General features: G+C 35.5%; 1 protein-coding gene, 1 long non-coding RNA gene and 1 pseudogene across 14 annotated transcripts; all 3 read left to right on the top strand.

Moving 5' to 3' along the window:
* The first annotated feature begins 428 nt into the window (after window positions 1-428).
* Window positions 429-2,542, top strand: LOC108817906 (14 kDa zinc-binding protein-like; annotated as a pseudogene).
* Window positions 2,543-7,077: 4,535 nt separating this feature from the next.
* On the top strand, window positions 7,078-8,944 carry LOC108816557 (uncharacterized). Of its 3 annotated transcripts, none has more exons than XM_056990426.1 (6): window positions 7,078-7,345; window positions 7,469-7,599; window positions 7,694-7,870; window positions 7,955-8,088; window positions 8,182-8,333; window positions 8,402-8,944. In XM_056990426.1, the coding sequence occupies exons 1-6, from the start codon at window positions 7,306-7,308 to the stop codon at window positions 8,761-8,763; spliced, it is 996 nt and encodes a 331-aa protein (XP_056846406.1). In that variant the 5' UTR covers window positions 7,078-7,305; the 3' UTR covers window positions 8,764-8,944. The 3 variants fall into 3 exon arrangements, with proteins under 3 accessions (XP_056846406.1, XP_056846405.1, XP_018444627.1); XM_056990425.1 differs by having other exon boundaries at window positions 7,083-7,345; window positions 7,472-7,599; window positions 7,691-7,870; window positions 8,402-8,933; XM_018589125.2 differs by having other exon boundaries at window positions 7,088-7,345; window positions 7,691-7,870; window positions 8,402-8,929.
* Window positions 8,945-11,580: 2,636 nt separating this feature from the next.
* LOC108817840 (uncharacterized) lies at window positions 11,581-14,891 on the top strand. Of its 11 annotated transcripts, none has more exons than XR_001944060.2 (9): window positions 11,581-12,069; window positions 12,708-13,156; window positions 13,264-13,330; window positions 13,438-13,547; window positions 13,638-13,723; window positions 13,815-13,922; window positions 14,035-14,097; window positions 14,376-14,527; window positions 14,609-14,891. It is a non-coding gene; the product is annotated as an uncharacterized LOC108817840 (long non-coding RNA). The 11 variants fall into 11 exon arrangements; XR_008936552.1 differs by having other exon boundaries at window positions 11,605-12,069; window positions 13,061-13,156; window positions 14,609-14,860; XR_008936554.1 differs by lacking the exon at window positions 11,581-12,069 and having other exon boundaries at window positions 12,594-12,818; window positions 13,061-13,156; window positions 13,246-13,330.
* The last annotated feature ends 200 nt before the right edge of the window (window positions 14,892-15,091 follow it).

Below are 15,091 nucleotides of genomic sequence, written 5' to 3'. Positions count from 1 at the left end.
ACTAAAGTGTTAAAAAGGCTAAAAGCAGCGGATGTGATAATCGGGTCACGTTAACATGAATAGACGGTTCAGACATCATAATCTCACTTTTACTTTCTGTTTGTGGTATAACAAGAGAGTAGTATAATGAAAGATGCATTCGACTTTAATTAGATATCTATCATTGTATTGTATAAAAATAAAATTTGTAAGCTGTAAAGTAGTTTTTCTTACTTAAAAGTTAGATAATTATTCCATTTCTGTACCTTAAACATGTGTTATCATCTATAACTATGATTAGCTCTTTCGCATTAAGCGTTATGTATGGGGTCCATGGAATCCCATGAGCTTCTCTTATCAAAACCTACTTAACTATACAAACTCCATCTACTATGTTATAAAGATCATAATTCATAAGTAATCATACAAACCCACTATATGATATAAGATCGATATTACCGAATTACTCAAGATATTAAAATAAAATAGTAATTATCCATGTTTGGTGGGCTTTGGGTGCACTAATCACATTAGCACTTGCATGATTAAAAATGAGATACAGACAAAAGTTTGCATGACGTGGCTGGAGATCATTCATCATTGGTTGGAATAAAAAACAGAGTGGCGAGATGAAGTGGTTGCAGCATCGTGGATGCTACATGAACCATCGTGCTTTGCTCTCTTCTCATTTCTCACCCTTCTCCGTCTGTTATGGCTTCCGAGAAAGAGGCTGCTCTAGCCGCGGTTTCTTCCGTTTCTCTGACCATGTAAGCCTTTTTCTATGTAATGTGATGTGAGTTTCAGCTTACCTTATGAAGTTAGCTCTTTCAACAGGAACACTTTATGTTAGCTAATGTCAATGATGGGTGAATAACAGTAGAAATATATTTGATTGCAATAGACTGATTGTCGTTTTGTGCATAGAACGGTTGCCAAAGTCATAGAGATTCTCTTTGTTTTGTTTTCTTCTATTATCTTTTATTGGAAGATTCAGTTTTCTTGTGCTGAATTGATGTTAGCGTTTATATTGGCGTTATGCTTGAACATGCAGCTTTGACAAGATCATCAGCAACGAAATTCCACACCACGTGGTTTATGAGGATGACAAGGTACTTGAAACCCTTGTAACCCTTCAATATCACTGTTCCTGGCATGTTTTCTCAAATCATTCTACAGGTCTTAGCATTTAGGGACATAAGGCCCCAGGGACCCATTCACATCCTCGTCATACCAAAAGTGAAGGATGGCTTAACTGGCCTCTCTAAGGTACCTAATTCACTTACACCTCTCAAAGTTGAACCCTCAATATATCCCGCAGAAGATAAAGGCTAAAGCTAAAAGCATGACAACTGTTGAATTTGAGATCTCATTAAGAAACACAAGCTAATAACGTGTATGGTTATGCTAATGCAGGCTGAGGAGAGACACATCGATATCTTGGGCCGCCTTCTCTACACAGCCAAACTTGTAGCAAAACAAGAAGGCCTAGATGACGGTTTCAGAGTTGTGATCAATGATGGTCCACAAGGATGTATGCATTAGAACATAACTCTACATCTTCAGTGACCATATTCACACATTATATCTAACAAAGGGACATTGTTGATGTTTCTCACCTTCTTGTCATGTTTTTTGAAGGTCAAGCGGTGTATCACATTCATGTTCATGTTATTGGAGGACGCCAAATGAACTGGCCTCCTGGCTAAAAGGATCTCATCTACTGTGACTGCTGTCCAGGTTATAAGAGGAACTGTCAGAGTTTGCTATTGACTTTTTCTGACTTTACAAATAAAAAGCTTGGGACATAACATCGTTATGCTAAAAACACTTTGTTTTATGTTAAGAAGAGATTATTTGACTCTTTTAACTTTCGACTTTGTAAAAAATTCAATGGTAAAAAAAAGTTTGAAGCTTTCGAGTAAAAACAGATAGCCATCTTTGAAGAATATCTGAGACATAATTGACAATGTAAACATTTCACTACTTGTTCATTAGCATCTGCATACAGATATTTTTTTTGTAAAAGCCTGGTTTGCGATCACGTGTTTGCTATTTTTTATATGTCTATTGTAGACCTTCTTGCAATCTCGCTACGTGCAGTTAAAGTTTTGTTTCTTTCCATTGGTTTCCTTTTCCAAGTTTACGATCTGATTCATGGAGATGAGGAAGAGCTTGACCGGCAGTAGCAGCAGAGTATTTTTCAAGAACAAGAATCCGTTTGGCCGTGTGCTAAAAGACGAAGAAGACATCAAAAGCAAGACAGGATTGTCGATGAGGAAGTCGTGGTCCAACAAAGCATGGAGGGTCTTTGCGTTGCAGGCTTCACCTTTCGTCTGTCACAAGCCAAGGTGCAGCAACTACGTAACTTCATCTCCCAAAGCCCTTGCGTTATTCTTCTAGTGATGATTAGTAGTATTAATACATGTCACATAGAGTCTCTTCTTGGTTTATTGACCCCCTTAACTTTTTCCCTCCCAAGTAATTTGACCCCATTATTTATTTACTTAATACTACTATTTTATAACGTGGGCTAAAGTCCACTATTTTAATAATTATTTTTATATTTTCTTTATGTTTTGTTTGATTGTCTTTCCATTTTTCCCAGGTGTTTAACATTTTTAGTAAAATAGAACTAACTTTTTTGTTTTTCATAACAAATTATTATTTTATTTTTCATTGTATATTTTTGTCATAACCATTTTAGATCATTAAGTAAAGTTCCAATAATTAGCAAATGCAGACTATTTTGTAAGTTAATGTTTGAATAGATAAAAATTAAATAATTTTGATTTATTTAATAATTTAAATTATTAATTAATTATTTTATTAAATTTCAAAAAAAAATATTTTCTTATAAGATGAACTGACCCCAGTCATATTAATGTCTGGCTCCGCCACTGTATATGGTGCGGTCGTGGTACACATGTTCATCTTCGAAAGAAGAAGAAGATGATGAACGTCTTTCCTCTGTTTCGTTTGTTTAGATTTCTGCTAAATAAAACCAATCATCTCTTTACAAAAGAATCCGGTTCTGGTAAATCGTAGTTGAAAAAAAAACAGTTTGGTCATCGGTGAACCTCACTATTTTTTTTTGTCATATGTGAGCCTCACTATCATATTTGAGAAATCCTAATTGTTTAAGGTTTTATTTATTAGCAATAAATAACGAAGAATTGACTATAGTACCATAAATGTTCTTTTATTGAACAATTTTTCAATTTTTTTTATTACATAACCATTTGATAGAGATTTGGTTGTTTTATTGAACATTTTTTTGAATTTGCTTTATTTCAAAAAAAAATATTTATTAAATAACGAAGAATTGACTATAGTACCATAAATATTGTTTTATCGAACAATTTTTCAATTTTCTTTATTACATAATCAGTTGATAGAGATTTGGTTGATTTATTGAACATTTTTTTTGAATTTGCTTTATTTCAAAAAATGATATTTATTAAAAAAAAGAAATATATGATTGGAAAATACGAATGACTTTATAGTTTTTTTATTTTAGTTTATTTTAATCAGAAACTGATACAGTTGAATGGTAACCAAAAAGAAAAAAACCTCAAAAAATCGTTTGATGATAAAATCTCGAATTTAAAGAGTATTACAAAAAAATATGTTAAAAAGATATGGAGCAACACTCGTAGATCTTAGAGTTTCTGTGGTTTATGGTTAAATAATTTAAAGGATAAGTTATCAGTAACAAGCTGGCCAAACGAGATGAGGTTGGTATGGAAGCCATTCACATAATATACATTGTGAATGTATAATTTTGGCGTTAATTTAACCGTCCCCTGTTTGGAAGCCATAGCTTCGGACCCTGCAGGTAAGAGAATGGGGATGTGTGCAATATCTCGAGTATTGTCCATTAGCTCGAGACGCCCTGACATATGATGAGTAGCTCCTGCGTCTAAGATCCAGACACAGTAATCTGTTTTACTTTTCAAGGATTCTGTAGTTTTCCCTTTGTTTATCAATTTCTGGACGATATATCATTGATCATCTGTAATGCCGCTGAGACCCTGACGATCTTCTTCTGAGATTGTTATCTTTGCTTGAATCTTCGGTGTAGTAACATTGGCTCTATTAGCCTTTGGCATGATGGTACGATCTTGAGCAGCAGCATTGTTGCTCGTGTTGTTTGTTTTGCGATTGTTGTTCCTGTTCTTAGATCGGTTGTCCTCCCACCAATCTGGATAGCCAATAACTGTAAAGCATCCCGAAGCTTCATGTTCTGTTCAACCACACACAATACATTGACGAGTAGGATCCTTATTACCAGGACGAGCAATGTCTCGTATGAATGTTGCATTTGGTACTCGTGAGTTGTTCGCCATCCGAGCTTGGGATGCAAAGCTCATAATAGAGGGTTCTGGTGTTATGTCGATCTTATAATATTGTTTTGAGAAATTGTCTGATAGACGCTATCAAGATCATGAAGAGGAGAGATTGCACATATTTGAGACCGTATGACTCCATGCAAGGAATCATCAAGGCCGGCTAAGAAATCATGAATTTTCAAGGTTTCTGCTTCTTTTTTTTTGCTGAGTTCAGATCGCATTCACACTTGCCGCAGCTACATTGTTTGGAGTTTCATACATTTTCATCCCCAAGTTTGGTGAGACAGTCAAAGTCTTCGTCTACACTAGCTCCATCTTGTTTGCAGTTGGCGAGTGCAATACACAGTTGTTGAAGCCTTGCTCCGCTTTTGATAGAGTAACGGTTCTTGATTATATCCCATAAATATTTTGCGATATCCCGAGTTGAAATAGAAGATCTGATTTTTGGTTCGATTGTTTGTTTTATCCATCCTATAATGAGATTATTTTTTTTGCAATTCAATCTTCAAGATAAGATGAATCGGCTGTCGGTTTCGGAATATTGCCGTCAAGAAGTCCAAATTTCTTTTGTGAGCTAATAGCCATACGAAAGTTGATTGTCCATTTATCATAATTTGATCCGTTGAGAAGAGATTGTGAAAATAACAGCTCCAGGTTTGTCATTCTATGATAGTATGGATAGGTTGTTTTGTATTTGATGTCGTTAGTTTTTTTTTTTTTTTTTTAAATATATATATATATATTTATTTCAACCCGAAAACGGGAATTTTAGATCGGTTACAAGCCCAAATTGAACAAAAGCTCCTAAGTCAATGTATTACAAAGCTACTTTCGCCCACCCACTAAACCCGGCGCAATCCTGTAGCCCGATTTTAAAATTCCTAGGACCCAATTGCTGTTCTCACTGAAAATGATGACCACGGAACCGTGAGGTTCTCCTAGTTGCCTAAGATGCCGGAACTTCCATGACATTCTCAAAGTAGCTAGCTCTCGGGGATCTCCTTGGGCTTATAACTTTCACCGTCAATGAACGCGCACAGACGAAACTAGAAGTAGGAATTAGAAGCCATACCAAGTGAAAAACGCTCCTAATTCTCTGTGCAGACTTCTAGAACGCCAACCACCGGGACAAGACATCAAAGATAGTCTCTAGACCAAGCGGAATCAAAAGACGGACTCGGTCCAGTCGCAACTAGACGAAGCCGAAGACACTCCAAACCTGCAAAAACGTTAGTGAAGCAACACCACCATGAGCTCAACAAACTCATGATGTCGGGATTTGCCGCCTCCACCGACCAAGCCACCGAAGAATGAGTAGACTCCGCTGACAAACAGAGACGCTCGAGACCCTCGAAGGTCGCCTCTTCCGAGAACCGGGTAGAGGTAAGTTCTTGACGCTTAAAGCAGCAACCTGTGGCAAGGATGAAGCTTGAACAAATACAAACAGGAGTGAGACCAAGCATGAGCAAGTCGACACGCTCCGCTTGTCGACACCGAATAGACGGGAAAAAGGAGGAAGATTGAGAAGAAGGCCGCAACATCGCCTTGGAAACGCCATGGACGACGCCTCCAACACCGCTCAGGAGCAGCACTTCACGCAAGACCACCGCGTGCTCCGACACACGCCGACAACACGAGCTACAAACGTCTTCGAGTAAACGGACCTCCAAAGCTCTCAAATCGCAAGTACTACAGATCCCGCCTGACCTAGACGCCCAGGAAAGAACGGAGAACCGACACCACACGACCATCGCCTGTCGAGACCAAAACAGATCCGACGACGAGACTCCAACCCGCCTCCACGCGCTACTGGCCCTCCAAGGGTTAAAGGACCCCTTGTACAGCCCAAAAAGCCGGCTCCTCAGCCTGAGAACACACAGACTCCGCGCCGTCGCTCCAACCCTCGCAATCTACACCGGAGACGGAGCTCCTCACGTGCGAAGACGTCTCTGGCAAAACCCTTGGAACAGAACAGCAAGCAAAGCAAAGCAAGTGAAGGTAAAAAGAGAGGAGCAAAGAGGAAAATGAGAAGTTAAAGGAGAAGAGGGGGGCTCCCGGCGTCGGACGGACGCTCACGCGCCACCGAAGAGCCGGAGCCGCTGAGATCTGCTTTTTGTTTTTGTCGAGAGAGAAAAGATAGATGAGAGAGAAAAGAGGAGTAAATTTTTTGTTGTTGTTTCACGTCCGGAGAAATTGATGTCGTTAGTTGCTGGAGTTATCGAAATAGTGTATGTATTTGATGAATGAATATCTTCTGTTTCAAATCGTGAAACACGAGATCAGAAAGTTGTGATAAAAACTGCAGTTTTTGCAAGGTTTAGTCACAAAATTTTTGAATGAATTTTGAGTTTTAGTTTTGTTTTGGCTCTGATACCATAACAAATCTTAGTTTGTGATTAAGGAAAGCTTATGTTTATTGATCATGAATGAAGACTATTTATACAACTTAGAAAGCTAACAGCAAAGCTAAAGATAAATAGGAAACTATAAAGATGAAGCTATGTTTAAACTATGTAGGACTTATCATAAACTAAGTCCTAAGTAATATATGAATATATCTCCAATATAATTACATATGTTATTGCATGTTACTAAATTTTTATATTAAAATAACTTTTGTAGATAAGTGACGAAAGAAAACTTTTTAGATGAATTTGTAATTTTGGATTGAATATTGATATTACTACTTATGTACATACTTGAAGTTATTTAATTGTCAATACATGATCATTAATTCTGAAATAGTCCTCCTATTTAGAAAAGCGTTAATTCTCCCGAAAAACAAGGACGTAATAGCCAAAGACCCCTTAACAAATATAAAGTAGCTTATTCCGCAAGAAACTTGACGCTCTTCTCCATTAACCTCTCTCTAGTCTCTGAAACTGCAACACGTTCTTGATCTGGAGATTGTTCCAAGTGTTAGAGTTTTCTCCTTCCTCTCTCGTGATTCCTCTAACTCTCTCTCTCTCTCTCTCTGATGGCGGACAAGAAAGATTTAGACCCAAATCCTCATCTCGGTACGTGTACTTGTGAAGATTGTATTTAGGGTTTATAGATTTCAAAGATTCGTATTCCTCTGCTTTTCTTTTTTTTTTTTCTCCACCAGTGGTTTTGATTCTGTTACTCCTCTGTGAATGTAGAAGATCCATTAAAGAGGATAGCAATAGCGCACGAGTCGGAGTCTGAGCCCGAGTTCAAGAGACAGAAACTCGAAGAGTGGAAGATTGATCACGAAACTCACGTCTCTGTTGCTGAAAAGATTGATAACTCTGTAAGGGTTTCATCATCCTCTCCAAATCCAAGTAACATGAAAGTTGATACCAACGTTCATTCTCTTTCGTCTTCTCTGTTTGACTTTTCAGCAGGAAAATAATGCAACTCCGAGTCTAAACTCTGTTGTTGGAAAACGGATCCGTGCAACAAGATCGCCTGATGAAGATGATCTCCCAAGTAACAAGAAAACGAAACTCGACCAACCCCATGAACAGGCTTGCGAAGATGTTCTCAACGCCTTTAACGCAGAGTCTCCAACACTATCCAGCGTAAACCCTCTTTTAAATCTTTCTTGTTTATGCAGATGATTGGGTAGTACTTGAAGGTTATGTTAATGTCTTGTCTTCTTTCAGTCAAGGGCTTTGATTATGAAAGACCTGCTTAACGAATGCAACGGCCCCCACAAAGCTCCCATCAGTGCCAAGATTGATGATAAAGTCAAAACTGATCTTCCACCGTTCATCAAAACTTTTAACACCTTAAAGAGGTGATCTTCTCTCTTCTGTAGCTATATATCTTTCTTGACCATTTGATGATGTCTTGGGCACTGATGATCTTTTGGTCGAACCATTTGTCTTAGGTTTTATCCTGCCGGCTGCAGGTTTCGTCCATCAGATGATATGATGGCAAACTATTATCTGAAGAACAAAGTTCTAGGACAGCCAATGAACGCGCGTATCATACCTGAAGAATGTCACCACATCTTCTCAATACCTCCTCGTGATTTGCCTGGTCAGATAGATACCTTTGAATCATGTTTTGGTTTCGTTTCTTGATCTAACTTTTGACTTCTATTTCAGGCTATCCAAGAGAAACAGAATGGCATTGCTATTGCAGGAAACCTAACGGCCAAGACACTCAAAGTCTCTGGACACGAGTGGGTGAAGATACTACTGTGTTTGATCCACTGGGAAACAGTGTTGGTATCAAACGTACATATGCTCTCACTGAGCAGGAAGAAGAATCTGATGACATTTCTTTGCCTGGCGAGTTAGAACCTCCAAGGCAAGAATGGTTCATCGAAGAAATTAGTCTCCCATCGTCTGTTGCTGATACTGACTTGGTTTTGTGCCATGTCATTCTCAACAAGATTGAGAAAGAAGAAGCATATGAAGAGGAAGAAGATGATGATGATGATGATGATGGTGAAGAGGAAGAATAAATTGTTGATTTGTTTCTCCTGACTTCTTATCTGGAAAACGCTAAATGATTATGCAGTGGTTCTGTTTTTAGGGACTAAGTGATATTATCTTGTTTTTAGATTGACATCTCTATAATCTAGTGAAAGTGTGAAACGGTAGATAATGCTGTGAAGAGATTTCTACAATCATTTTGAGACTTTTTTTTATGATTGAGGCTCCATTAGTTCAGGACATAAACCCCTGAAAACAAAAAATGTATTTACTGAGAAACTGCTTTAAGATATAATGTGGTTTAGGTAGTATGTTATTCAGAGGGCAAAACTAGCTTCTCCATGAGAGTAGTTTTTTGAGGTTAAGTTGTGAGCTCATGTTCCTTGATAATATCAGTTTCTGCATATTTTGTAACCTCAGTAGGTGGTTCCTTACGGAGTTGTGATGATACGTTGTTCCTTATTTACTGTAGAACTTCTGTGTTATAAACTTTGCGTTTTATTTTATGGATTTTATATCACACATGGCTAGCATAGTTGCTGAATAATTTATGTTTATTTTATAGATGAATGTATTATGTATGTTTCTCACTGCTGCTATTCCAGTATCTAGTCCACTTCCCTATGTTGTATTTGCTCATATCCCACCAACCAGTAGAATAACTCCCTCACCTTCTCCTACTCCATGTAAAGTTTTTCTTCTTCTTCTTAATATCAGCATCCTTTGATTTGTTGATTCATTGAACTTAATCATGTAAGATATGTATTCTGTTTATACAGTATCCAGCTTCTGAGCATTGGTCCAACCTTCAAAAGGACATCAACTAGTCTCCTGCTAGTAGTAGCCGTTGTAATAATCTCTACTTATTGTTTAAATATCTTGCATTTTTAAGTTATTTATTATATTTTTAAGATATTTTATGTTAATTTCGAAAATATATTATATATTAAGTTAAATTATCTATAATTATTTGATTTTTGTAAGTTTACCATATTTAATTGATTTCAGCACATAAATATGTTAATCGTACATATGAATTGAAAGTACATATTTCTATTTCTTAAGTTTACCATTTATTGTTTAGTTTTTCTTATATTTTATATTTGTTTTTCTTTTTTAGTAACAATGACATGTGGCATCTTTCGAACGCAATTGTTTTCGCTGATGTGGACGCTCCCTGGTGCCTCAAAACTGTACTTTTAATAGTATAGACTAGGGGTTAACCCGGGCTACGCCCGGGACAATTTTGATTTTTCAAATATTTTGTATATAATTATTTCGTTAGATGTTGTATTCTGAACTATATATTTTGTGAATTTATGAATATTTTATATTTATAGTATGCATAATAAAGAATTTGAATTTTTTTGAGTATGAAATTATTTTATTTTACATTAATGAAAACAATTTTGTGATAGTTGAATTTTTTTGTTTGTATAATTTGTGATACTTTAACCTTTGAAAGTTTGTATATATTTGAAATTTTATGTCAAAATTTTTATGGGATCTAATAAATATTTTCCAACGGAACTTTATATTATATAATCAGAACATTTGATATTATATATGTTTTTTTCTTTTGAGTAAAAATATTTTTTCCTATCATTTTTTTTTGTTTTTGAAAATTGGCTTTCAGATTAACCAAATCAAATGTCAATTAAAAACCAAAAACATAAACCGGATCCCAATCTCCTATCCACATTAACCTAACTAAATCAAGTGTCAATAACCAAAAACATAACCAGATCATAATCTCATCTCCACGTTAACGAAAATGAATCGTGTCCGTAAATTAATTTTATATTTTTGTCACGTCAAGTTTCTCTATTATTTTACAAATCAAATTACAAATCAAAAATAGAATCATGTTTTTAAAGTTTGTTTTATTTTAGTTTCTAATATTATGTCACTTCGATTATTTTTAACAAAGAAACATATAACTAATAGTTGTATCCTTAATATAAATGTAATTTAGTTTTTCGAATTTTTGTTTCACTTTTATAAACAATCACATGCAAAAAGTAAAATAATATTATCATAAACTAATCTTGCCATCATTTGCATTTGTCATGATAAGTCACCCTCTGTCGATGACTTGAAAAACCGTTTTTTATAACAAATCATTTTCTCTTCTCTTATGTGTTTGCTTCTTGAAATTTTCCGCGAAAAAATCACCAATTTCATACAATCAAATTTTGAATTGTGAGATGTGTCAAAAATGCTCTCTCTGATTGAATTAAAGACTTAAGGGTAAGGAAATATTGGTGTAGAGAATCGGTTTCAGCGCATAGTTTGCTCTTCTCCTTCACCCTTCTTCTCACTCTCAAGCTTGTTCATGTTCTTTTTCAATAATGGTAATCAGTTTCTTTCTTTCTTTTTCGTAATTGCTGCCTTGACTTCTCTTTTCTATAGTTAAAGATGGGATAATTATATAAATCAGTTGATGTACATCTATAAAAATTGGATCCTTGTGTGTTTAGCGATGTCTAAAGTAGAAGTTTTTATCATCATTTGGTTTTGTTATTTTGCATTTTTATATTTATACCCTTGTAGCATTTTCGTGCCGTGATTTTTCGTGGTAGATTTCACTGTGTGCTCCATCTATAAAATCTTTTGTGATTATCACCTTTGCTTTTTGTTAGCATCATGTTATTTTGTAACTTTTAAAGTTTCGGTTTGTGGCAGTGGGGTCCTTTTCATTATGTTTTGGCAACGCCACTATTTGTTGCTTTCAAGATCTTGCTATGTGTACATCTTAAAGATCAATATGGTATCTAACTCTATATTAAAAGGAGAATAACAAAGCCTCTAAGTGTGTCCACGTAGGATAGGAAATTCAACCAATAAAGAAAATCTGTTTTGCCACGTCACGATCGCCCAAATAGAATGAGCATTTTCTGTGGGCTACGTGAAAACCTCCAGCCCAAAACCTTTTTCGTTTTGCAGTTCTGTTCTCCAACTCTTACGCTTCCTCTTCTTCAATCTCAGAGTTCATACGTTACCTTAAACAATCAATGATGATTTTACAACTCATACTGAATGTTTCGTTCCACCTTCTCTCAATCCTTCTTCTATATAGATATCTATGTTTAGACCTAAATTCACCAAAATCAAAAACTCCTCTAGCTACAGCCATGACCACGAAATCCACAAGAGAATCTCAGCTCTTCACCAGAAAATCTCCTGTCGCCTTTTATGTCCACAACCTTTCACCAGCACCACCTGAGTTAGAGATTCCATTTCGGTTAATCCATTGCAAAAGGTGAGACCTTTATTGGCTTAGAGCTGCTAGGGTCAAGATGGAGGTCCCTTCAGATGGTACCATACTGAAGAAGGTCTAGTTTCGTTTCAGTATATATATATATACTGAAGAAGGTCAATATTTTGGCTTAGACCTTTATTTCGTTTTGATTTTTATTTTAAATTATATTTAAGAATATATATGTATATATATAAAGTTAAAATCTTAGATAAAAATTTATTTATTTCATTTTGTTAAATGTATTAAACCAACTTGTACAAAATTACTAAAAATCATATAAAATTGTATAGTTATCAAAAATTAAAACTAAATAATATTTATATAATTTGTAGATATCTAAAAAAAACTAATGATATTACGATTTATTTTATTTTTTTAATTCAGAAAATTTAGAAAATTTTAGGTAATAAAAATTTTATAATTATAGAAGTAAAATTATATAATATTTCGAAATTAAAAATGTCAGATTTGAATATATTTATTTTAGTGATGATTTATGAGTTATTACCATATTCTACAAATTTTACCAAAAATATAAATCAATATTAAATGTAATATATGAGTTATTGCCATATTTTAAAAAGATTTCCAAAAATATATATCATTATTAAATATCATTATTAAATGTACTTGTACATGTCATATTTAACCATATGACATGTCATTAATCTTAATAGCCACGTCACAATTGTTTTGTGAAAACGATTGTAGAGAAGACACGTGGCAAAATCACTTCTCAAATATAGTCTAGGGGATGCAGGAGATCGATCTTGAGTTGGATACTAAGTAAAGAAATATCTTGCAGGAGAAAATAATTAAAAGGTAACACAACGTTTTAATGACTGTGGCTTTTGGTTGGAAAATGCAGAGGTTGAAATTTTCTTCATATTCTGTAGTCATTGAAAGAAGAACATTATAGGTATCATACGTAAATTGTACTTTGTTATATTCTGAAGTTTTGTTTCTGATGACATTGACAGTACGGTGCCAACACCTCATCTATAAGTGTTGTTACTTTTAGGTCAGGCTCTGTCGTTTAAGGATTTTTTTTTCCTGTTCAGCAGGATGTGTGACATGCTTTTCAGAGCAACCTCTCATCCCCTTCCTGAACTTATTTTCTTTCTTGACAACTGAGTGACATGGAGAGAATATACGTTAAGGTAAAGATCAGTCATGAGCTTGCTTCTGCATCTTTCTTAGTTAGTCTCTCGCTCTATTTCTTCTATTTAGCTTATTGGTGATTTTTAAGCTTTCTTGATTGGATCAGTGGTTGAGACGATAGAGTGCTTTGTATCAACAGCTTGGAGACCACAAGAAGCGTACCAATAAAATTGGTGCCTATCATCTGCGCATTGCTCTTTGACCATTTCCTCCATCCTTAAGTGTTGACTAAGAGTCTAAGAGACAGTCTTCTTACTTCTCTTTTCTTGATTATTTGCAGATATCAATCAGAGAAAATCATGCTTGCGAAGCATACTTCCTCAGGGTGATTAAGATGGGAGCAATGGAGAAGGATGGGTATACACTACGGTTTTGTTGCAATCCACTATGGTTCTGTCCTTTTCTCTCATGTTCATGTTCTTTTAATATATGTATTAACAATATCTCACTGTGTAATGTTCTTGGTTTCTAATCATACAGGACTGTGCCTACAGTTTTCGATAATTTCAGTGCGAATGTAGTGGTTAACGGAGCCACCGTTAATCTTGGATTGTGGGATACTGCAGGTTCTTCATTTATAACTCTTTTTTTTTGAAGTTTTGAGTTTGTGTGCTTTTGGATCTGAGATTTTTGAATTTTGCGTATTATGAAAAACAGGGCAAGGATTACAATAGATTAAGACCACTTAGTTACAGTGGAGCAGATTTTTTCATATTGGCCTTCTCTCTTATCAGTAAAGCCAGTTATGAAAATGTCTCCAAAAAGGTTAAAAAAAAACATTCAAAATTCTTTTTTTGGTGTTAGTGTTGTTAACACAAACACTCTCTCTCTCTCTCGCTCATTGTCACACACAAAGTTCACATTTGTGTGGTTGCAGTGGATCCCTGAGTTGAAACATTAGCTCCTGGTGTCCCCATCATTCTCTTTGGCTCAAAGCTCGGTGAGATTTTCGTTCTTTGCTTCATCTCTCACTGTTCACTGATTAGTTCTGAGTCAGAATAGATCTTCGAGATGCTATGATGATGGTGATGATTGGAAAAGATCTGTTTTTTTATTTATTTGTGGTTTTGGTAACATTGCATCAGTGAGTTAATGGACAGACACCAAGTTTGGTTTTGATTTTTTGTTTGTTTTTACTATTGATTTCTTAACTTTATTCACGAGTCTGTTGATTGTCTGTTCTTTGCTTCATCTCTCACTGTTTAACTTTATTGACAGATGGTCTGTTGTTGCTGCTGCTCTCTAGATCTTCGAGATGATAAACAGTTCTTCATCGACCATCCTGGTGCTGTCCCGATTACTACTGCTCAGGGAGAGGAGCTGAGGAAGCTAATAGATGTTACGTCGAATGCAGTTCCAAATCTCAAGAGGTACACATGACAAACACTGATTTGTGTTACTATTACAACCGGTTTCTTAATGTTAATGTGACTGACTGTCAAATCATTAAGTTTGAATACAGAATGTGAAAGCGGTGTTTGACGCAGCCATACGAGTGGTCTTGCGACCTCCGAAGCAAAAGAAGAAGAAGAGCAGAGCGCAGAAGGCGAGCTCCATCCTATGATGATGGTGATGATTGGAAAAGATCTGTTTTTTTATTTATTTGTGGTTTTGGTAACATTGCATCAGTGAGTTAATGGACAGACACCAAGTTTGGTTTTGATTTTTTGTTTGTTTTTAATATTAAATCGAGTTTATTCGAATCAGCATCTTTTGCGTCTTCAATTCAATCCATGTGACTGTGTATCCCGTCCTGTAGTTATGAGCATGTTTCAAACTCAGCAAACATGTTTATAGATAAGTGTAAACTGGGAAAGGAAAAGTGATGACACAAGTTTTGTTACTCTTTCATTGTTCTCCAACAAGCCGAGAAGCCGTGAGTGTTCATAATGAAGTCTAAAATAATTCAAAAAGAAAAAGAGTTATCATTCAAA

This window comes from Raphanus sativus, chromosome 7, assembly GCF_000801105.2.
Source record: "Raphanus sativus cultivar WK10039 chromosome 7, ASM80110v3, whole genome shotgun sequence".
NCBI classification, from domain to species: domain Eukaryota; kingdom Viridiplantae; phylum Streptophyta; class Magnoliopsida; order Brassicales; family Brassicaceae; genus Raphanus; species Raphanus sativus.
The sequence above is the reverse complement of the archived record's forward strand: the minus strand, read 5'-3'. Positions and strand labels throughout refer to the sequence as shown.